Below are 23,934 nucleotides of genomic sequence, written 5' to 3' on the forward strand. Positions count from 1 at the left end.
TTCAGTAGATGCTTAGATCTGTAAAGTTTAGAATCTCTTTCTTTCAGCCTCCACTCCTCCAGCTGATTGCTTTTTTCAAGTTCAATGGCTGCGGAAGACGGACTTCCTGTTTCCACGTCTCTCCGCTTTCAGCCAAGTTCAAGCCAATTAAGATTTTCCCTTTAAAGTCTCTAATTTCAAGTGATTCAGTCTTTTACTCACGAATAAGTTGCTTTTCATCCGAATCCGTAATTTGACAGGAAAAGGGATCAGCGCTCACCGGCAGCAGCAGCGCGGCTTCGCTCCACAGACTGTGAAGCAGCTCTCAGCGCCGCAACCCCCCTCCACGCTCCGGAGCCCCTTACGGGGTTCCTTTCGCGCTTGGAGGGTCGCTCAAGGCGCCCACCGAGCCTCAAGACCCCAGGCTCTTGCTGCCTGGGGTTTTCCGAAGTGGGTCTCCGCTTCGCCGTAGCGGACGACCCGTTGTCTGCGGAGCCTCCTCTCCCGTTCAGAAGAGGACCGCCATTGCCGTTCGCGCCGCCCCCGGAAGTGCCAAGGTCAAGTTGCCATTGGTTACAGCCTGTAACTTTACCTATCCCAGTTAAAACTCACACACTTTTTGTATTCACTTACTGTTCTTGTGCACCATTAATCAAGATCTGTACATACAGCCAAAATTTTAATTGATTTACAGAAAATCATTCCTAGTCACATTAAATCTCCTGTTCAGAGGAAGATGCCAAGCTTCCATCTATTACTTGAAAACATACTGCATTTGCCACTACCAAAGCCAGGATTCTTCTGAAAGCAATGAAATAAACACCCCTTTCTGGAGACAATTATGTTAAACTTGCTGGGGGAGGGGGGTGTCAATTTAAAAAATTGATGCCTAAAACTTGTCTCAGTACAACCCAAAGCCTCTTCTGTTTTTAAAAATAGGATAGTACTACAATTGTAATCACCAATGCCCTCACATCCTCTACCCTTTCACTTGAATGGGTGCAAGATTCATAACAGCTATAAAAGTGATCCCATCAAGCTTTTTACTGCTGTCCTTGTTTATGAACTACTCAAATGCATTAGTGGAATAACAGAAATTTGACACTGCTACTATATTCATAGTATTTGATGAACAAACTCTAAAAAGAACTGACTTAGGGAAGAATTGCAAGGGCAACATAAACTTTGTTTCACTATAGCATAGTATGAGAGAAAAGGGCTGGCTGAAATACTGAAGGGTAAATCTATATGCTATATATGCTATATGCTATATGCTACTAGGCTCAGTTAAAGGTGTATAAGGCCCTGACTTGGAATCTGGATATCTGACGGAATCTCTTTCTCTATATCAGTGACCCCAGAACCTGAGATCAATTGGGGAGGGAGGTCTTGCTTGCAGTATCACCATGAGTATTACTTGCCGTGCTAGACACCAGACAGTGCCTCCTTAGCGAGTTTGCCCCAACTTAGGAACACTCCTCCCCCAGAACTACAGATGTCAGTGTTGTGGCTGGCTTCCTGTCATCAAGTCAAGACCTATCAGTTCTCCTTGGCTTCTGGAAAAGTTGTTTTGTTTGCCCTGGTGCTTTAGGTTGCCCTATTCTATATTGTTCAAATTATATCTGGTTTTAATCTGCATTTTTATTGTTGGAAACAGCTTTGGGACCTTTGAATGAAAGTAGTCTAAAAATCTTATACATCTATAAATAATTATTCCCGTAGAAGACTTGCATGATGACTCCAGGAAAAGTTCCGGCTTAGTCTTCACCCCTTATGTATTGAAATCTTATGTCTAGGTCCTTTCCCCAGGGAAGATTCTGTCATACTATCTGCCATTAGCAGACTAAAGTGGCATGCATGTCATGGGACTGTTCGCTTAGGGACCCTCTTTCTTTAGATAAAACACAATTTGCACTGTTGAAGACCAGTGAAAGAGACAAGTTCTAGGTTTAATCCCTGATTTCCACCTGAGTTTCTTGGTGAGTTGCTGCCAGTCAAGAGTAAAGCTGCCAGTCAAAGCAGCTGGTGTTGGACTTCAGCTCCCATCAATGAGAATATGTTATTTAACTCTGCCTCCCATTAGCCCCAATCAACAAGGCAAATTGTCAGAGATGATGGGAGTTGGAGACCACAACATCTAGAAGGCACCACATTGGCTACCCTCAAACTGGACAATACCAGGCTATGTGAATCAAGAGTCTGACGAGCAGAAACTTAGTTTCATAAGTTGCTGACTGTTTAACCTCCTCGGTTGTTTTTCACTGTCCTATATGCTTGACTGCGCATTTTAATATTAATTGTTTATTTTATTATTTGTTCTATACCCTACCCTGGTCTCTATATGGTATCAGCCTTCCCCAACCCAGAGTGCATTTCCAATCAGCCTCAGCTAGCATAGCTGTACTGCCTGGAGTTGATGGGAATTGTGGTCCAAACCATCTGAAGGGCACCAGATTTGGGTCAGGCTGGTATAAAGGAAGGGCGAGTTATAAATGCTTTAAATACATAAATACATTAGTTCGTATAAATGTGCAGCTTAACTGAACCGATTGCTGTGGACAGATGACTCATTCATCAATGGTTGCCTGCTATATCCTCTAGTGAAATTAATATGGATTCATAAAAGGCTATAGTGATTTCCCCCCTATTCTTTCTATTTATGCTGCAGGTCTTCAGATTACATTTGCATAAAGCAATTTCTACTGTTTTCTGTTAGAGCATTGTGTGTACGTAATAAGAGGGAAAGTGGATGGGGAAAGTATGCAGCTCACATCCTTGGATTTATTATATACACATGCACACATAAGACCTTTGGACTCACCTTTTGTACTCACTTTTTGTCCTACCCCTTTGAGCTTTCACTAGCACTATCACAATTTATTAGCCAATATTATATTTCCTAGAGCTTTTATATTATTTTTGACCACACACAAAGATCTCTGGGCTAAATAAACACAATTCAATATTTAAATCTTTACCTCTTTAAAGTAAGATGGAACTCATTTAGAAGACTTGTCATTTTTTAGTAAAGTAAAATCTCTAGCCCTCGTGCATATGAACAAACATATGAAAATATACTGCCTCAAAAACCAGAGGCAGATTAGTTTCAGTTGTCCAGAGTAAGACTCCCAATTCTTCAGTCAACTTGTTGTAGGTTTATAGATTTAAAGGCTACACTGTCCTCAAAGACTCCTGGTGGATCACAATATTTCTTTATCCAACTACTATTTGCAGTTTACAGACAGAAAACTCAGGTCAAAAGGTAGTGGTTCCCCTAGGAGACTCAGTGGCCAAAGTTGAGGGATTCTCAAGTTCAGAACCGATCATTTTCACACTGGATCGTACCAGTTACAAAAACAGCTGCCCTTCTGATAAGCACGGTGCAGTCACATGATTTGGTGTAGATGCATGTGGTGGATCTTTGTGGGAAAGTTACCCGCATCTGATAATGCAGTTGTGTTTCTATTTATGAAGTGGCAAATCCTTCCACAAAGCTGCCTACAGAAGCCTTCCTCAACTTGCTGCCAACTCCCATCATTGCCAATGGTTAGCTCTGCAGACAAACTGTAATTAACCGAAGGTGATAGCCATAGAGCTGTTGTGCTGGGATGGCTGTGAAACACTGGCGACTTTATGAAGCAAGTGGAAAATTCACATTAAAGCCAGAGGAAATGGCTTGCTCAAGGAGCCAACCAAGAAGCCCAAGGCTAAGCTGGAGTTGGAAGCCATATCCAAGTTTTTCCTCTCGATGCAGCTTTCCTGTTTCTAACCGGAACATAATATGAGTCACAATGCACTGTAAGCTTCAAGGTGAAATGGAAGCCTCTTGCAAGACTACTAAGCCAGAGGCATGCAAGTGTAACTGAAGCCAATGCTCAGGTAGCTGAAGGCTCAGCCTTTCTATAGCGCAGGCCAATCTTCTTTACAGGAAGAGTTGCATCGCTGGCTGACGGAGGTCAAATGAAATCCTCATGGACCTCACAGTGAACTGTGCAGTCTAAACATAGCTGCTTCAGGCTAGAGAGATTTGCAGGCAGGGAATTCTGGGGAAGGAAACTGCTAAGTTAATTTAAACCCATCCAATGGGAGAGTGGCATTGCATTAATAAGAAGACTCTGGCTGAAAGGGAGAGAGGCAGTCAGAGACCAAACCCTAGTGCATTATAAATATGTTAATGTCACAGCTGAGATGATTACGTTGATACTGTGTGTGGCTGCTTAGAAGAGGGCTTTGTTAGGAAGCAGCGTGTATCTTTCTTAATTAGGCAGCAATGCAGAGTTGGCTAACGAAATAAAGAGGAAAGAGGGTGGATAATTGTACGTTCCTCTTTGCACTGCACACTGACAAAGTCAAACAAACCATCTTCCCTTTTGCTAGGAGCATCCATCCTGGGGAAACACACTTAAATGGCATATAATTGAAAATTCAATGCACTGTCTTCAATGGACTTAGATAGGTTGCAACACATGGTGGTGTTCAGAGGGGAATGAACAGGGTTGGAGGGAGTGGGACAGAGGAGGAGGACACCTGTTTTGCTACCTTGGATATCTTTAACATAAAATTGGCTTATAAAATAAATATAGTAAGTCATCACTGGGCAACTGCATATTCTTATTAGAGCCTATTCAGTTTCTTCTAACAGTTCTTAGGAGAATGTCCCCAGAAGGCCCAACAGGGTTGTGGTAGCTTGAAGAGATTAGCTATCAGTTAATGAGAGGAACATATCAGCACCTTAAAAAAATGTTCTGGACCTGGGTTGCCTCTTTCTCTTCAGACTCTATGCTGCAAACTCATAGTCATGTCAGCAGCTGCACTCCAGCTGGACATATGCACTGCCCACAACCATTTCCTGCTCTTTCCAACCAGCTGTTTTGCTGGTCTGGGCATCCAGTAATGAATAATGCAGAATGCTTCCTTTTCTGATAGCTACACCTTCCCCTCCACACCTGTTCTTGTGACAAGCCCATGGCAGGAGCCATCTTCAGTATCTTCAGCCATCTGTCCCTCTCTCTACCTCCTATTTCTTAAGACAATTCTGCATTGCTGCCTAATTAGGGAAATGCACACAACACACACACACACACACACACACACACACACACACACGGCACCAGCATTCTCTACCTGATGCTTCCATCTGGCATGATTAAAATTTGCACATGTTCATTTCAAGGCAGCTGTTATTAATAACATCATATACTACTAAAATGTAAGATCCTTATGCTGTTTACAAAATGAGAAACCTTTGACCAATTGTGGAATGTGTTTTGCCCAACCCAGTGGGTGGCGCTGTGGTCTAAACCACTGAGCCTCTTGCACTTGCTGATTGGAAGGTCATTGATTTGAATCCACACAATGGGGTGAGCTCCTGTTGCTCTGTCCCAGCTTCTGCCAACATAGCACTTCTAAAGCACACCAGTGCAAGTAGATAAATAGGTACCGCTGCGACGGACAGGTAAATGGCATTTCCGTGCACTCTGGCGTCTGTCACGGTGTTCTGTTGTGCCAGAAGTGGTTTAGTCATGCTGGCCACATGATCCAGAAAGCTGTCTGTGGACAAACACTGGCTCCCTCGGCCTGAAACGAGATGAGTGCCGCACCCCATAGTTGCCTCTGACTGGACTTAACCAGGGGTCCTTTACCTTTATGTTCTACCTATTCTTTTCCATACTTTAAACATGTGTGACCTGAAACAAATCTTGCAACCCAAGTAACTAGTCCATTATGTCCACATAGCTCAGTATCCAGTCACAGAGTTTGTTTTCCCAAACAAAAAGTATGTCAATCATATTTAAACACACACTTTTATTTTTATTTGAATTAAATCCCCATCTAGTCAGTATCAGTAAATGTTTAATAACTCTCTAAAATCAATGGGAAATAGATGATCTGTCCCACAGGATGAGAATAACAATGTGGTAAAAGGTATTGAAGCAAAGCTGAGTGTTTCCTGACACTTACAATAATGTCACATTTGCAATTGAGTCTATCCTGCTGGGGAAATTTGCCACATTTGGCTTCCATGTCAGTTATTGCCTGCAAGCATTCTTTACTTAACTTGAAGTCTCCAGCTTGCTTGCTTTGTGCTGCCCAATGCAAGTACAACTCGTGAAATGCCATGCTGTCTTGGAGAGCTATTATAATGCAACAGGAGAGAGATGCAATATGGTACAGTTTCAAAAGGACAACATGTAACCTGAAAAAGATTTTTGAGGTTGATTCCTTTCAGGGTGCCACTCAAAGCTAATGAGATCTATAGAAAAACCCCTACTGAACATAGTGGCTCATGACGGAATTAGACAATAGTACTACTATTTAAGGGCATGACAATTATATAAAAGAGAGGAACTGGTGAAATTCCAATAATTCCAATCTACCCATGAGAAGTGGAAAACATTTGCATCAGTAGTCTTCCATTTGCACAGCTTTTTGGGAAACAACATAAGCCCAAGGAGATTTAAATTACAATCAATCTTCTGAAAAAAAGAACTGTCAGCAATGAATGGTGGTGGGGGGGGGGTGTTTTTTAGCTGAGTGCATATGCAAAGCAATGTCTGAACATAAAATCTTCCTTATTTTGAATCCCGTAATCACATTTTTCAAATGAAATTATCTACAGAAGCAAAAGGAGAAAGCTTTTATTTATTTAATAAAATATATATTTATATACCGCTAAACTCTACAGAAAACATCAAGTGGTGCACAACAAATATAAAATCACAATAAACATAATTAAAATATAAAAGTGGAAAATGTCATAAGGAACTGGCTAATCACATAAAATTCATCCAACTGAAAAGCCCCGTATTTTGGCCTGGCGAGTGGACATGACTTGGCCAAAGTGACCTGGTGGGACAATTGGAGAGGATTGGCAGGTTTAATGAGGCCCACAAGCCAAAGATTCCCCACCCCAGGCTTAGAGTTAGCTTTGCAAGTTTCTAGAGGTAAACTGCTAAGTCCTGAGTAAGAGGCAAGATTTAACTTGTGCACAACGTATCATTTGTTGACCTCAACCAGACATAATAATAAAACCACATCACTGATTGCTTTCAGGACAGCGGTATGGAGAGGGGGAACTCACACGCATGTGCACATGATATATAATTTATTTTGTTTATCAGTCCACTTTTCAAACAGCTATAAAGCTATGTTCCATAACCAGTTAGCAGGAGTACTCACTGCATGAGGCTTCGGATTCATCAGACCCATCTGGGCATTCCTCTTCACCATCACATTTCCACCTGGAAGGAATGCAGTGACCGTTGTTGCAAGTGAAATCACTTTCTGCACAGGTCTTCTTGGCTGAAAGAAGAAATAGGGAACGTTAGACCGTTGGATTCAATTCAACACAATTATTTTCCACTAAGTGCTTCTCAAAGTACAGCTGTAAAAATAATGGATGTTAAGGTAGTCATGTCCATTATTTTCAATAGGTTTACTCTGAGGAGAACTAACAGTACACACCACCTTTGATGTCTGTCTCTCATTTGATCTTTCAGGCCAAACATGTAATGACCTCTTTGATGAAATAGCTCTAAGACTCACTGATTGCAAGGATAAGGCAGGATACAAATATAAATTTTAAAAATGTAAACCAGTTTATTATTGGTTTAACTTTCATGGTCTCAGCCACCATGGCCAGCTTCACGGTTTTCCCCACATTGTGATTTTTGCATAGCTCACACACCTCATAATTCACAATATATTGCTAGGTCAAAAATTATGAAACTGATATCACAATATGCACATCAAAATGGTTTTGGACAATATATCACCCAGCCCTAGGGCAGAACGTGCATTCCAAGTGAAACATTATCCTGCGAGACTGGATCAGGGGAGATCATAACAGCATTCACACACTCACACAAAATACCTAATTCCTGAAGCGTCCTTATACTTTGGAACTGGGTGCTGAGATTTTATGATAAAAGTCTCTCAGCTCTTGCAAAGAATTACAGTTCCTAGGATTTTAAAGTAGTTTATATTTGTTGCACAGACATGCCTGAGTGAATGATCTGGTGAACATGAGCTTAACAATAGCTGAAGACAGAGATTAAGTCTCTCTATCCTGATGCAAACACTCAATGCAGCTTTGGGACTGAAAGAGTTGTTGCCATGCCTTGCCAAAGCCCACCACTGGAGGCATGAAGAGTAAAACCACTAGAAAAACAGAGAGAGAGACAAAATGGTATGTAGGATGAAGAATGATCACTGGCCCACTTGGTAAAATATTAATTTTGTTATACCAAAGTCAACTGACAAACTGTAAAGGAATAGTATGTCAACAGAGAGGCAGACATGTAGGTGAAAAAGGGTCTGTGATGGGAGCATTAATTTTCTGATTCATAAAACATGCAGTTTCCTTGCTGTGGCATCCCAAAAAGAAATGTTGTAAAGCCTCATCAAACATAAACATAATCCACTCAGATAGGCATTCCATAAGAACAAAGTATATTTGTTTTCCCTTGCATTCAACATATGAATTATGAGTTGACAATAGCGGGTATTTACTTCAGTGTCACCAATAATGGCTCTGTACTAATACAGAACAATTTAGCTAACGGTCCAACAGTATGATGGTCTGCAAGTTTCATTCTCCTGTAGATTCACTTCCTTGTTCTCACAGCATTTTCTACTTGGTCTTAGTATCTGCTCCCACTTGATGCCATTGGCTGAACTGCTCTGGCGTCACAGTGACATTCTGCAGAAAGAAGTGTCACAGACCCTCTAGCTGCTATTGGCTTAATTATTTCAACATCACAGAAGAGCGAAGGTGGCATAAGCCAGGCAGCTAAGTACTTCGGGCATCTGAAGAAAAAATAGAATCTAAACTTCAATGTCCATGAGTGATGTTTGCTGAATTACATCCTTTCATTTCGTTTTTATTTTTTGTATTCCAGGGATTATCAAATAACACCTTGGTGCAGACTGCTCCAGGTACATCAGAGTCTTTGTACAGAAACAGATGGTGCATAATGCTCAACCTCGTGCCGGCACTGATTTTGAAAGTGGACAGCAACCTGAGCCATATCCAACTTACATCATTTTAAAGTAGCCTGCTTTGAGAAGACAGCCAATAGCGGAATATAAACTCAGTTTTGAAGGTATCTCCAGACATTATGTGCATGGTGATATAAATTGTCTGCTAAGTTAGACAATGGGAAATTTCAGCACACAAGGAAATACAAAAATAAAATAAAATTGCAGGTGTTGGTATTCTCTCTCTTGAGCTGTGTTAAGATACACTGCAGGCTGTATCTTAAATTTCAGAGTTAAGGATAGAGTTGGCTTAGCATTTATTGAAAAATGGTTGTATAGCTCTCAGATTGTACACTCACACGCTTGCCTTTGAATGGACTCCCATGTTCAGGATCAAAAGTTTCTTCTTAGGGAAAGATCAAAAGAATTTAGATAGTACAGCATTAAAGTCTAATGGCCTTCATAAAGTATGCGGCCAGTAATTTTTCACATTTTGTTTGATCTGCTTCAGCCTTAAGCATCTAACTTATGATAGTAACATTGCACCCAAGGGGCCCGTTATGTCTGCTTCCAGCCTGCCACTGCCAAACCTATTTATTCACCTTAGTCTGACAAAGCCATTTCCCTGCTGATCTACTCACACAAGCCCAGGCCTGTGGCTTTGAAGCAAGGGACTGCTGCCAGCATCAGGGTCCGTCGACATTCCTGAGTGATGGAGATATGCAGCTCCTTCAACACACAAACCTGCTGGCAGCAGATGGTGTCACTGATTGCTTTGTTCCCTTGGCACTGTTTTTTTGGAAGCACAACTAATTTATTATGAGAAATCACAAAAGGCGAGAAGAAATACATTGTTGACAATGAACCACAAGGTGGCCTTTGGAAGATGTTAATATGCTTGATGTGCATCCCCACAACCAGACAGGCTGAAGCATCTTCTCCTCTGCAATGTCATATGTGCCAAGCCAACATCTGCAGATTAAACTGCAGGGACAAACACTGCTGGTAAGCAAACTGACCCAGGAGGTCTGGTATTCTGTGCCAGATTAATAGAGGAAAAGAAATCCATACGGTCTTTCATCTCAACAGAAGCCATCTAAATATCTCAAAAGGACACTGCAGAGACACATAAAACTCCCGGGCTGTAATTATTCCTACCGCAACAGAGTTCAGGGATCTTGAAATGTGAACACACCCCCAGCGTGCAAATCCTTTCTCTTAATTAAAACAAATATATTTAAACAAATGCCGCTGAATATGATTAACCTTGGAAGATTTCACACAGGCAATTCATTTGCTACCAAATCACTAAATATAACGCTCCTTGGGGGAAAGTGTAGGCCCTTGGCAAAACTATACTCATGGGCCATTTCTTCATTATTATTATTTTTACTGTTTATCACATTTCCATGTCACTCATTTGTATTTGAACTACTTTGCCATAATTATGTCATCCTCATAATAAAGCTGCGAGGGAGGCGACTGAGACCTCCCATTTTATAGATGGGAACTGAGGGTGGGGGAGAACGACTTGCCTGCTCATCTAGGTTAGCAGCCACGATGCTAATGGCAGAAGGGTGACTTCCCTCCCGCTGCTACTATTTGTTGCTGTTGAGCCTGTTTCTGCTGCTCAAGAGTGCAACACGATGCATGAGATTAGAAGATATCATCATTTCCCTAAACTGTGTGGAAACCAATTCAGCTAGGAAAGAACCAGAGAGATTCCTTTGCTACTCAAAACAAGTTTCTAATGGCTGCTGTTTGAAACAAAGATAAGCTGTATGTTATGTACTGAGCTGAATCCTAGAACAATAGGATCCAGAATGCAGCAGTCGGATTCGTCCGCAGGAGCCACCCAATCCAGCTCCAGGTGGAAGTGAATCAGCGACCTGATTTGCCTGCAGGAGCAGCCCGGAACTAGCCAATCACGCAGGGCCCATTGTGTAAATAATGTATATATAGCTAGATGTTTTGGGGAAAGATTCATTCATTGCTACTATGAGCTGAATAAAGAGCATGAAATTCACACTTGACTCCGAGTATATTTCATGTATTAACATTTTCAGATGAACTTTGCAGAGCAAAGAGCTGGTGTTCAGACAACATTTGATGTGGCAGTAAGACAGCATCCTTGAATAGTATTAGGAACTCAGATATATAAGATGGGGACCAAATGGCTTCTTAAACCTAGGTTACAGTCACCAAAATGGAATGTCTAGTTGCCATTTTGGGGCAAGATGGCTTTAAAGTCTTATTTTTCGAATGATGGACTGACTGTGATTGATTGTCAGTTAAACATCTGGCTAGTGCAGATGACAACCTTCAGCTAGGTTAAGAACTTTGAGAACTTAAAGAAGAAAAGTCACTTAATTAAGGGACAGTTCTTATATGTATTGGCCTTTTCCTACCTATTTTTCTTAATGGTGACACGGACCGTTTATAACCCCAGGGTAGTGGGGTAGGGCAAGCAAAGACAAGCTACAGCAATTAACTATAACGCTGTGCACTATTCCTGACCAACCACCAGGAGTAGAAGTTTTTCAGGACCTCCTCCACCAGGTTGAAGAGCTCAAAGTCTCCGCTTTCCCAAATGAAGGTGGGCTGCACAAGCAGGAGTGAGAGACAGCAGCAGGGACTGGCACCCAGGGAGTTTTGAACACTTGGCTTGAACTGAATTCTTTTGTCTTGATTTTTGCTATACATTTTTAAAAATGTATATTTATTGAAAATTTGCAATTCTGAACACATTTACCTGGCGGTATGCCCCATTGCACTCAATATGACTTACTTCTAAGGATGTGAAGAACTTCTAATTGCAGCTGACTTTTTTTTTTTAAAAAAGAAGAAGATAAAATTCCATTTATGTTTATCCATTTCTTATCTGTGCATCATAATGAGCTTTTTCACAGTTGCCAGTTTAAACGTTTTAAACACCAGGAATGCTGAATATTAAATTGTATATGAAAATTGATGTATCTCAATTGATTTATCTAAGCAAATGTACATCATAGACTTGCCCAATATTTCCTCACATAGAACAGAAAGGTAACATGGAAAAAACTGAAGAAGTGTGCATGCATGCGAAAGCTCATACCAATAACAAACTTAGTTGGTCTCTAAGGTGCTACTGGAAGGAATTTTTTTATTATGAAAAAAACAAGGGAGCTTCATGGAAAAATATAAGCTGTATAATAACCTTTCTTTGTCTCACCTACTCCTGCCAAGCTGCAATTCCTTTCCTCCGCCAACTCCCCCCACCCTGCCATCTCATTCGCTAAAACCACTATATACCCAGTAATTGACAGGGGTCCACATATGCAATTGTCAGATCAGTTTACCTTTTACTACAGGTGTAATGAGTTTGTTTTTTCAGCTGCCAGCCATGCTGGTAAGCAGATGGTGCCTCTTCAAGAATGTCATCAGCCTGCCAGAGTCAGAGCCATGCATTGGATGGGTTGCTAGAGATAGTCACCCCACTTACCACTCCTTCCCTGTTAAATCCCTTGTCAGGAAACAGGTGCAAAAAATCCCCCACGAAAACACAACCCTGCTCAGTTTGGCTTTGTTGTTCCTGGACGAGGGAAATTTGAGCTTCCCTGTCTTACAAGGTATTACCAAATTGTTTACCCTCAAGATCAGCCAGCATCTCTTGATCAATGACTATTGAATATTGCACAGGAAAAACAATTCTTAGAGACAAAGAGAAAGTGCATCCTGGTACAAGCATTCTATAGATGTTTTGACAGCAAAATTATAACAGATTTTTATTTTATTTTTTTTAAAAAGCCCAACTGTTTATTTTAGCCCACAAGGCGATTTCAAACACCCATCAAACGTAAATTAATCTTCTCCAATGAGCATTTCAGTGGCCATTCAAAACAGTTACCAAGGCCTGAATCTGTTCTTTTGTGCTTGTGATTTTGGAATTGCTGGGGAAGGGCAGTTCTTTTTGTTTAATGATTTAAATGCAAGGAGAAGATAAAAGAGAAAGGGTGCTACACTATATAAACGGCTGCTTTAAAGGCAGCCATCTGCTCTGGTTTTTATGGGATCATTCAACAAGGCAATGCCAAATCCTGCAAGCTGTAACAGTTCTGTTGCAATCAGACATGGGTTATGTTTGCAGAAATTGAAAGATCAGATTACAGGCATGATCCAAAGAAGGACATAAACAATGTCAACAGGTAAGGAAAGAGATTTGTGGTGATGGCAGTCTCAGGGTCTGGGAAGAAGGGGAATGGCGCATGCTTGAGGAAATGGGTCACAAAAGCAGGTGCCACTGCTATTAGATAAGAAGGTGAGGAACTGCTAAGAGCCTAAGGAAAAGAGGCAGGAAATTGGCAGCTGAAAAGATCAGGGCAGAATTTTATTTATTTACATTTGTGTGCTGCTCATCCAACCAAGTTCACAGGATAGTTTACATGAAGAATAATTACAAAAGCAAGAAGACCAACAAAAAACCTCCTAGAATTGGCACATGGCGCGACCACTAAAATGATTTAAACAACAAAAACCAGCACTAAAACCAGCCAAGGGCACATGGTCCAAAAACTAAAGCAATCAATGGATTATTAAGAAGGCCTGGGAGGAACAGGAAGCTTTTCTCCTAGTAACTAGAAGACAAGCTGAGCCTCTCTGCGCAGGGGTTTTTGCCACTGAAAAAGCTTGATCCTTAGCAGTTATTCGCCTCACTTCATTAGATGGGGAACCTGGAGACAGGCCTCTGAGAAAGTTCTCAAGGTCTGGGCAGGTAAGGAAGGCACACTTCAGAAATCCAACAGGGAGGTTACCAGAGGATGGGTAGCTGTTGCAACACTATCTCTGCTCACCTAAGATGAAATGGACAAAAGCACTCCATCCCACCAAGCCCCTGATGCTCAGCGACAATACTAGATCTAGGAGCACACACAATGCACCCTATCCATGAGCCTGCTCCTTTAGGGTAAGTGCAAAATAATTTAGGATAAGTTGAATACACCAGCCTTGACAGATGAAGCACCCACCAATGATATCTCTGTCTTGTCTGGACTAACTCTCAGTTTCCAGCTCCATTACCAAGCCCAGGCATTGGTAGAACACACAGTGCCTCACCTGCAAAATTCAGAGACCTACTGGCTATATAAAACATAACCAGATTCTGAGTGGTGTAGGACTTTATTTATTAGTATCAAAACCTTGAACTTGGCCCAGTAGCAGATTGGCAGCAAGCACAAATTCTCTAACCAAGGTGTGATATGCTGGTGTTAGTTTGCCCCCACAAGCAAACTAGGGGCCACATTCTGCATTAGCTGCAGACTCTGGACCAACCTCAAGCACACAGCACACTATACATACAGCACATTGCAGGAATCCAGCCTTGAGGTTACCAATGCGCAGACATCTGTTGTCAAGCTAGTTCAGTCCAGAAACAGTCACAGCTGTCTTTATCAGCCGAAGTTGGTAAAACAAAGCACTCCTAGTCACTGATGACACCTGTGGCTCCACTGATGGATCTAGGATCACCTCCAGACTATGCATCTGCCCCTTCAGGTAGAATGCAACCCCATCCAGGGCAGGCAATTTCCCAGACCTGGGAACCACTCTACCATAGAGACCCTGTCTTGCCAGAATTCAGATTCAGTTTATTTGCTTGCGTCCAGACACTGGTCCATGGCCTTTTCATCCATTTCTGATCCAGCTGTTAGAGAGAAAGAGCGCTGGATATCATCAATGTACTAATTACATCTAGTTCCAAATCTCCTGCTGACCACACCCAATATAGATATCAAATAGAATTGGGGATAATATAGTGCTCTGTAGCACCCCACAAGAAATACTCATCCAGTCTCCTGGAACTTCTTCATAAAGGGCCACGGCTGAGAGGATATACAGTATCACTGAGTGCATACTTGCAAGCTGTCCTTGTTAGCAGGAGACCTATGATGTAGACAAAGGTCTGTGACAAGGTTTGTGACATGTACAAAAGCTCCATCTTCATAGAGCCTCAAATTGGAAAATAGCAATGTCATCTGACTTTAAACTCAGCAGGTTTCAAGCCGGCAGATGACAGCTGCCTTCAGTTTAGCATCTTCTGTTGCACTGTCTGTGTCCAGTCTGAAATTTTGGAAACGACAAGGATTTCTGCTCAGCAACTATCTAAGCCCAACTTTGAGATTTGCTCTGTTCAATAAAAGCCCAGCTTGCAGGATAAATTGAGTTTACACACTTGATTTTAAAAGGTCTGCTCATCTTGTTCCCAAAGGCATAAAAATATTGCAGCAGGTCGACAAGACCTCTAAATTAATATGCCAGTCTCTGCATACTCAAATATTTGTGTGTCCCCAGGCAAAATGTGCATGCCAGACTTTAACATATGCCTTGTAAATGATTGGATAAATCCATGGGAATTGAATTCAATACACAAAATGCCCAGGGCTTATTACCCATTTTTTTCTGAGTTGGAACACACATTTTGCATACACATTTGATAGGTACTTCCATGTCAAGAGGAGCTTCTGCTTGTGCAAATGCAGTCCAGTGCAAAAGACAAGAGCCATGTCAGGGGACGCTGTTCAACATTTCTCCAATGAAAATAGGGACGTCCTAAGGGAAAGCGGGACTGTATGGAGCAGAAATCCAACTGTGCAACAGGACTTCCTGTTTATATTCTCGCCCCTCCATCCCCGTGAGCCCCCCAAAACTGGTAATGCATGGGAGGGGGCCAGCAGGGAGAAGTTCCATTCCATGGATGAGTGCCCCCTTGCACTACACTGGAACTCACCATATGGATGCACTAAAAGTTCAGTCTGTTCTCTCATCTGAAGGAAACAAGACGTGTAATAATGTATTATTTACAAACATATACAGAAATGCTTGTTTCTTTTCTCAGATGTTTGTGTGCAACGAGAAAGCAGTCTGGAACTATCAAGAAAAGGCATGATTAGAGTTATGAGCAGAATCTGTTGCTAGCAGCCGACTGGGAAATGAGTTGTTGGGCTAATCTATGGAATAGGAAATTAAATGTGCAGCAATGTGCCCTGATCACTCTGCTTTGCAAAAGAGAAGAAAAAATCCTTACTGTGCCTGAGTTTTTTTGCTTTTAAAAATTTCACGGCATTGTGAAATAGCTTTATACACTATGCAGTCACCTTAAATTGAATCATAATGTTTGTTAGTAACTCACAATTCCAGTAACAAAAGGATTACATTTTTTAAGCAATTCAAAAATTAAGCTGTTAACAATTGCCACATTCTCACGGTGAAAGCAAGAGAAACCTGAATTCACAATGCAAGAGGTGCAAATTTGATAACCATGAGTATTACAGGAATTTGCCACCATTCAAAGCAGTAACAAACAATGCAGCTATAAAACTGCTTGTATCCCTCAAGTCTATTTTGCATAGCATATTCAAACTTTATACAATCCAAGTTTTCCATTTAAGCAAAATCGAACACTTAAGTGCTCAAGAATGTAGACAATTAAAATGTTTGTGTTGAGCAAGTTAAAATAAGACAAGGGTTATGTTTTTAAAAGAAAAGGAAAAGAAGCACCTGCAACAGATGCTAATGATGACAACTATCTGCAGTAGGAAGGCTTTCCAAGGAATGGAAATTGTACACATAAAATGCAACATGAGGAGCACCAAGATGAAGACAGACATCTCTCGTAACTTGACCATATACGATAAAGAACAAAGATTTGGAAGCATAATACTGTTCCGTTTATTCATGAGGACACACTTCACTTTGGACTTGACTGAACCTGATCGCCAATAAAGCTGGCTGAATTATATATAAAAGCTATTTTAATAAACCTTTCCAAAGCCAACATCAGTTGCAAATCGAACAGCAGGTTTCACTTCCAACCCAAGCCTGTTACAGTGGAACGATGCCAAGCAAATGTCTATTAATATTCTAACACAAAGTGCTGGTTTCCTTGGTTTTCCGTGCTCATGCAATAACTTGAATAATCAGAGTCGCTTAAGGATTTACATTACAGCCCTCAGCAAAACAGTATGTTAATATACCCACCTTACACAATTTCAGTGCAAAGATTAATAAAGTAATTTTATCACACCTAAATGCAGAGAGTAAATTCAAAGTGATGCACACTGGACCAAAAAAACCCTCACTTTACAAATATGCTGATGGGTGGGTGAACTGGTTCACAAACTAAAATAAACCAAAGTTTATTTTAAATTATGGTTTAACACAAAATCCTTTGCAGTGTCAGAAAGGAAACATTCCAGAGGCTGACTTTCATGTTACTTGTGAACACAATGCTCATGGTTAATTTTCACCAAAAAAACCCCCACAAGCACTGGTTCACATGTAAAGAAAGCTAGCTTCTGGTTTATTTCCACCCTTGCACAGAAAAGGATTAGCAGGAGAGGAGTGGGTTAGGAAAATCTGAGCAGAATGTACGGGCACACTACTCATTCATATTAAACTATAGTTTCAAATAAATTACAGTTTAATGCAGAGAATGGGGCACCAGGGCCCTCCAGAGGTGGCCAGACTACAACTCTTCGAACATTTCAAAAGCACTATGAAAATGCTTACCATATTAGTGAGTCCCATTCTGTCTGTCACTGGCTTTTGTACCACAAAATCTATCTGCGATCTAAAGCCTTTTAGGTGCATGTAGGTAAGTTATGCATCAGCATTAATTTTATTCAGAGGACAAGTAAAACAGGTGGATTTTGGGGGGATGGGGATGAAATAAGTGAGTATATTTTATTCTTACTTGTGCTGCTTATTTTATTTGTACAGTGGAATCTCAGTTTTGGAACGTAATCCATTCCGGAAGACCATTCGACTTCTGAAACGTTCGAAAACCGAAAGCGGAAGCCTCAATTCAATAGGGAAACTCAAAATGAAAATTGTTCGAAAACTGAAGCAGTAACTTCTGGGTTTTCGGTGTTCGGGTTCCGAAACGTTCATCAACGGAAACGTTCAAGAACCGAGGTTCCACTATAGTGGTTATTTATTATGTTGATGTGCTTATGGAAGCAGTTCCATTAGTGTTAAGGCTTCTAGCTGTGCAATGGAACTTCCCCTCTCTTTCCTCTTCTCCACACAGCTGCCTCAGGTGACAGAATCCAAGGGGTGGTGACCCTGCAGGAGAGAAGCAGCAGCAGCAGCAGCAGCAGCAGCAGCAGCAGCAGGAAAAGCTTCTGGGTTCCAGTGAGAAATATGGCAGGCGGTGCCCCCCCCCCCCGAACTTGCGCATCTTTTGCAAGATCTTGCAGACCTCTCACGAGATCTCGCCAGAACCTGGAAGCTGCTGTTACCCACCCTGGTGGTGGTGGGGAGGGCCCCTTTGGCCGTGAAATGGGATCAGCTGCCCCTGTCTCCACATCACATGTTCTACGGGTTTCTCCAACACACATGAAGAGGAAAGGGAAGGGTAGTTCCATTGTACAAACAGAACTATTTCACTGGCTATTGCCCCCTGCTTTATTGTTAATTGAAATTTTAAGATTACTGTTTACGACCCTGAAAGTCTTGCATGAAGGGTAAACCACAGATACCACTTATAAATACATAAACATTGTCACAAATGTCCAACATTAGAACTGTTCATTCATTCATTCAGTTTTGGATGATTAACTTCTTACTGGGGAGAAGCCTTACTGACTTCTATAGGGCTACTTACATTAGGAAATTAGATTTGGCCCCATATTTCAGATCATCAGGAGATGGTGGAACACAAAGCGCAGTCAAATCACAAATAAATTCCAGTTATTAAAAATGCCAGGCGCCGTAGTTCTGCAGATTGACCTGAGTTTCATTACAGCTCCTGGCAACCTATTAATTAAAATGCATTATTTATATCTGGGAGCCTTGGTTGCAGTTTATAGAATTTAGGCAATTACATCAAATTAATCCTAGCTACAATCAACATGCCTCTTCTCTTTTGCTCCAGTGTGAGATAATCTCCCCTTTCCCCAAAAGATCTGCCCATAAAGCACCATATATTAACAAACATCCCTTTCTTCTCAGCGTGTTTCCACAAAAGTAAAAGCAAGTAATCAAAGAAACAGTGTTTTTCTCTACTGTACAACATATTGGGACAGTGAAAGAATATCAATTCAGAACAGTTTAAAAACAAACAAACCTTTGCATAGAAAACTCAAAAATCTTCCTCATACAGCAGACCCTTTGGAACAGAATAAGGCCATTAACTCAGAAATATTTGTACTAATTATGTTATTCCATCATCACTTTCTAACATCTCCTGCATCTACCAACTTATCAGGGGCAATGCAAGAGATTGTGCTGCCTGTGTTGTTTCACCCCACCTTCATTCCTCCTCTCTCTATTCCCACTGACACCCCCACTTTGTTGCCACAATAGCTGAGGCTCTGCTGGTGCACCCCTGGTCTCAACACAGCTCTGCTTCATCTAGCCATGTCCAAGTAAGCTGAAATGATGCCAGTGCTGCAAGGGTGGCTCTGTCTAGCCACAAGGGCAGCTACCAAGGACAAAATATTTGTGATGATAAAGGGGTACCTGCTTTGCCAATTCATATTTCAGGGGTTCAGATCTCTGAGGATCTCCTGCACTCTTCTGCTGTTTTGGCTTCAGTGGACCATCTTATTTCCCCCCCACAACTAACAGTTTCAAAGACAGTTTTAGATCTTTTTAATTCCAAGAAAGAGCAATGGGGTTCTTTTATTCCAATATATTTAATATGCAAGTGCTTGCCTGCCAGTGACTCCCTTGGTTTTGCAGAAAGATAGATATGTTTTAAAACATAGATTATAGATGTATAATTGGCAAGTGCAACAGAGTCTGCTGTATATTTTAACATTCAGAGGTGTCTGGGATTTGAATCATTACTCAGGAAGGAGGAAAACGGAGGCACCAAAGACACACCTCAAATGTTCAGCTACTTGAGGCTCCCACTCCTTGAAGATTGGGACATGTAAAAACAGAAAGCATTGGGATAGATGATAACAGATTGTTGGATTAATAGACACAAGATGAATTTGAGACAGAACAAAAAGCTATGCAGCCCTATCCTATGCACAGTTTATTGGAAGTAAGACCTATTTAGTTCAATGGTGCTTAACCCCAAATTAATCATGCCTGGGATTTCAGCCATGCAATGCAATCCTATGTATGTTTACGTAGCAAGTTCCACTATAAGAAGGCATTCTCAAGCTGGTAGGCCAACTCACATGCTGGGAGGAAAGCAGGCTCAGAACAGGATATAGATTTCAAGTAACACTAGCAGTATCTTCTGGAATAATTTTTCATTGAGAGTCAGAATTGGTGTGAGAATGTGGAATCCTGTTTAAATCTTTGCTTGCCTGCAAAGTTGTTAAGTCTCAAGAGCCCTCGGCTAAATCTCTCTCACACAACTGCTGTGAAAATAACATCATTACTAAGTAAGCAAACCAAAGTGTTTTCTGCAAAAATTTTTAATGAAACAAAGAGACTCCTCTCAGAACGAAAACTTGGAAGTCCCTCGTCAAACACGGGGAAGCAAAATTACTGAACATTTCAGAACATCTCTATCACAGTTGAGTATGTGTTCATAATCAAAGGACAAAATAATAATAATAATAAATAGACATCATCTGTCTTGGCATGATATTGTTTCTGGTTACTTTTTGTGTGCTTGCTGCTGTGCTCAGTGGTGCAAGTGATATTGCTGAAAGCCTGAGAGTCCAAAAAGCCAGTCTCATACTTTAGTTGAACGGCTCAGCTGGAAGTTTAGCTTGCCTAATGTACCAAATCCAACTGGGCAAAGTAATAACATCTTTGTCTTTCAGGAATACTCAAAACCAACAGTCACCATGACCCCCTCTGCTTTCAAACTTTCTAAAGCACAAAGGACTGGCAGTCTTCTCATGTCCAAAGCTTTTACCCCTAACCCCAGGCCATGTTCGTGGCTGACTTTCAGGACAAGAATAACTGATGTTTCCTAGGGAGTTAGAGCTCCAGGTCTCAGCAGTCATGAATTACAAGGCCAATGGATTTGTGCGTGAATGTCTGTGTCTCCTCCTCTACTTGCTCCATTTTGTGTAACATTCCCCCTCCCCAACCGACTACAGCTCCCATTGACTCTTCTGATGGTTTATAGTAGCTGTTGTTTACTCAGTTGTCATTTAAATTTGCATGCAGGGTTAGTTGCCGTCAAACTTTGCTGTGGCACCCCAAAACATAATTTGTATTCCAAAGGCCATAGTTGTCTTGGTAACGGTTAGGTGACTGGAAAGCATTTGCTGAGGGGAAGCTTCATTCCACTATTGCTCACTAATCCCCATGTGTCTTATAAACAGGCTGTACAGTGTTTGGTAGCTATGGTGCCTTTTAACTTGACCTCACAACCTTCTAAGTCTTTGTGTGGTCCATCTCATTCCTCCCTGCTACCCTTTGGCAGGGTCTGAACATGCACAGAAGTAAAACCAGAGCTATTTTAGAGGCTTCAGGGGTTATTAAAATTTTATGGTAATTTCACCCCTGTAGCTGGGAGAGGAAAATAGCAGGTGCTGTTTTCCTCTGCAGAAACAGGAGCTGTTTCTCTTGCTGCAGAAAGTCAACCATAAAAAAATTATTTAACAGAATTTGTAGTCCGCTTAATTGTAAAAACATCTAAGCAGCTAACATAAAAGAAGGGCTTAAAATTATTCATAAAAACCAGAGTTAAAAGTAAGTTAACTTTTTTTATACGTACTTTATAAAATAAAATTACAAAAAAAAATATGAATAAAGCTCCCTTGACCCAGAGATTGAGCAGCTTTTCCAAATTCTTTTCATCAGGCTAAATTTCTCCTTTGGGTTACAAAGTTCCACAGGAAAGCTGATTCTTTTTACCTGCCACTCTCCATCTATTTCATTGACTCTTGAAAAGTCATTTATAACACTGTATGTAACAACAACAAGCCAAGTGTACTCTCAACAGGAATCTGCAGCCAATCCTGTCTGACAAATGTATTCGGATGATACATGGTATGAAAACCTATTGATACTTTACGATACTTTAACAACACTCAAAGACTTTCGGGTTGTATTCAACATAGTGCTAAGGCTGTTTTGACAGCACATGGATTTTTCCTTTCACAACAGAACCATATCCCCTTCCCTTGTGCCCCCTAAAATCTGTTCTACTGCTTTCCCCTAAACCTCCAAAGCAAATTTGGGTATCATATGGGGGGAAGGAGAGAGGGGAAATCCCCCTGCACTAGCACTAATCCTTGCACTAGGTAAAGGTAAAGGGGACCTCTGACCATTAGGTCCAGTCACGTACGACTCTGGGGTTGCAGCACTCATCTCGCTTTATTGGCCAAGGGAGCCGGTGTACAGCTTCCAGGTCATGTGGTCAGCATGACTAAGCTGCTTCTGGCGAACCAGAGCAGTGCAGGAAAACGCCATTTACCTTCCTGCTGGAGCGGTACCTATTTATCTACTTGCACTTTGACGTGCTTTTGAACTGCTAGGTTGGCAGCAGCAGGGACTGAGCAACAGGAGCTCACCCTGTCACGTGGATTCAAACCATGACCTTCCGATTGGCAAGCCCTAGGCTCTGTGGTTTAGACCACAGAGCCACCTGCGTCCCCTAATCCTTGCACTAGATGGCTTTAAAATAGAGGATTAGACAAATTAATGGAGGATAGGCCTATCAACTACAGTTATTCATGGCAATAGATGCAGCTGGTTAGCCATGAGGAGACAAGGATACTGGAGTTGGCAGACCTTTGGTCTGCTCCACCAGGGTTCTTTTTATGATGTTACCAGTATTACTGCCATAACACCAATTCAGAAGCCTGAAAATACACCAAAAGGTATTCTTTCTGGCTATCTAATAGCTCCGGGGCTCCCATGTTATCAATATCTGCCGAAATCAGAAAAGTGGCACAAAGCTTTTTTATTTGGATTCTCATACGGCAATGAGAAGCTATTTTTTAATGCACCATCACCTAGAACAAGTGGACCATTATGTGCCCCACCATGAATACAGCCGTCTACTGCATAACAGGATACTGAAAGAGAAAGGACAGCTAGAATTCAAAAAAAGAGAAAGGAGCAAGGCAAGAGTCCCTTCCATCTCTACAATTTATAGAGATCCTAACAATGTTCTCCAAGCCCTCATGCCAGACGACAACAGCAGGACACAAATGCAGAGGAAGAACTGTAGGTAATGGGCACCATTTCATCTCCCCCTCATTTCTACATGCACATTTCCACAGAAGCAGCAGGGAAGAAATAACAGAAAAATCCTCAGGAAAAAGAAGTCTAGAGAAGTCAAGGGTTGCAAATCACTTTGGAGTTCTGGCAAATTAGAAATAAGTTTGCACTAATGGGGTTATCCTGTTGCAGCAGGAACTGGGCAGTTTAATTTCAACATCATCAATCAGCGGGTGAAGTCCGAATTCTTTCCCCCCCTACAGTTCCTTTCTTCCAAAAGAAAAGAAACAAAGGTGATGATGAATCGGTGTAAGATTACTTTGTCCTGCCCTTATTGTCTTCCATTGAGCAGGAGCCCTGCTGGACATTAGCACTGGGAAAAGACATTCAGACAAAGTACAAAAAAGCAAAGGAGAATAGAGTCTTTCTTTCCAGGTAATGAATTCAAAATTCAGCTCAAGTTGGTAAGTGGCAAAATTTATTCAAATGTGAGGCCTTGAATAAAGATAAAATTCTATTGGAAAAACCTGCTAAATAAAAAGTTTGAGAACAAAAACTAGGGAATCAATGAAATCTGCTTGAAAGATGAGCACATGCTGGCAAATTCAATTTACCCCAGTTCTCCATCTGGTCCTTTTAGGAACACTGTTACACCATCAGTAATGATAGCAAGCAAGCCGGGAAGCAGCTTTCCAGTACCAGACTAGAAGCATTTCAAAGTCTGAAGTGGCACAGTAATAGGAGAGCCGTAGATGGACTTTGCTCACCAATTAATTCCCTTTAAGGTTGCAGCTCTTGCCTGAGAGATTAATCATTTCCTTAAACATTAAAGTTAAAAAATAAAAACTTTGAACTTAA

At 41.3% G+C, this 23,934-nt stretch overlaps 1 protein-coding gene across 4 annotated transcripts in view; it reads right to left on the minus strand.

Moving 5' to 3' along the window:
* LRP8 (LDL receptor related protein 8) overlaps window positions 1-23,934 on the minus strand; it is a 204,724-nt gene that overhangs the window by 76,925 nt on the left and 103,865 nt on the right. For 2 of the 4 annotated variants that reach the window (XM_081010429.1, XM_081010427.1), the window contains exon 3: window positions 7,159-7,281. In XM_081010429.1, the coding sequence (XP_080866555.1) occupies window positions 7,159-7,281 (123 nt within the window). Of the gene's footprint in view, window positions 1-7,158; window positions 7,282-9,599; window positions 9,960-23,934 lie in introns of those variants that run through there. The other 2 variants (XM_081010426.1, XM_081010428.1) reach the window with 2 other exon arrangements.

Source organism: Podarcis pityusensis, assembly GCF_964106645.2.
Source record: "Podarcis pityusensis genome assembly, chromosome: 6".
NCBI lineage: Eukaryota > Metazoa > Chordata > Lepidosauria > Squamata > Lacertidae > Podarcis > Podarcis pityusensis.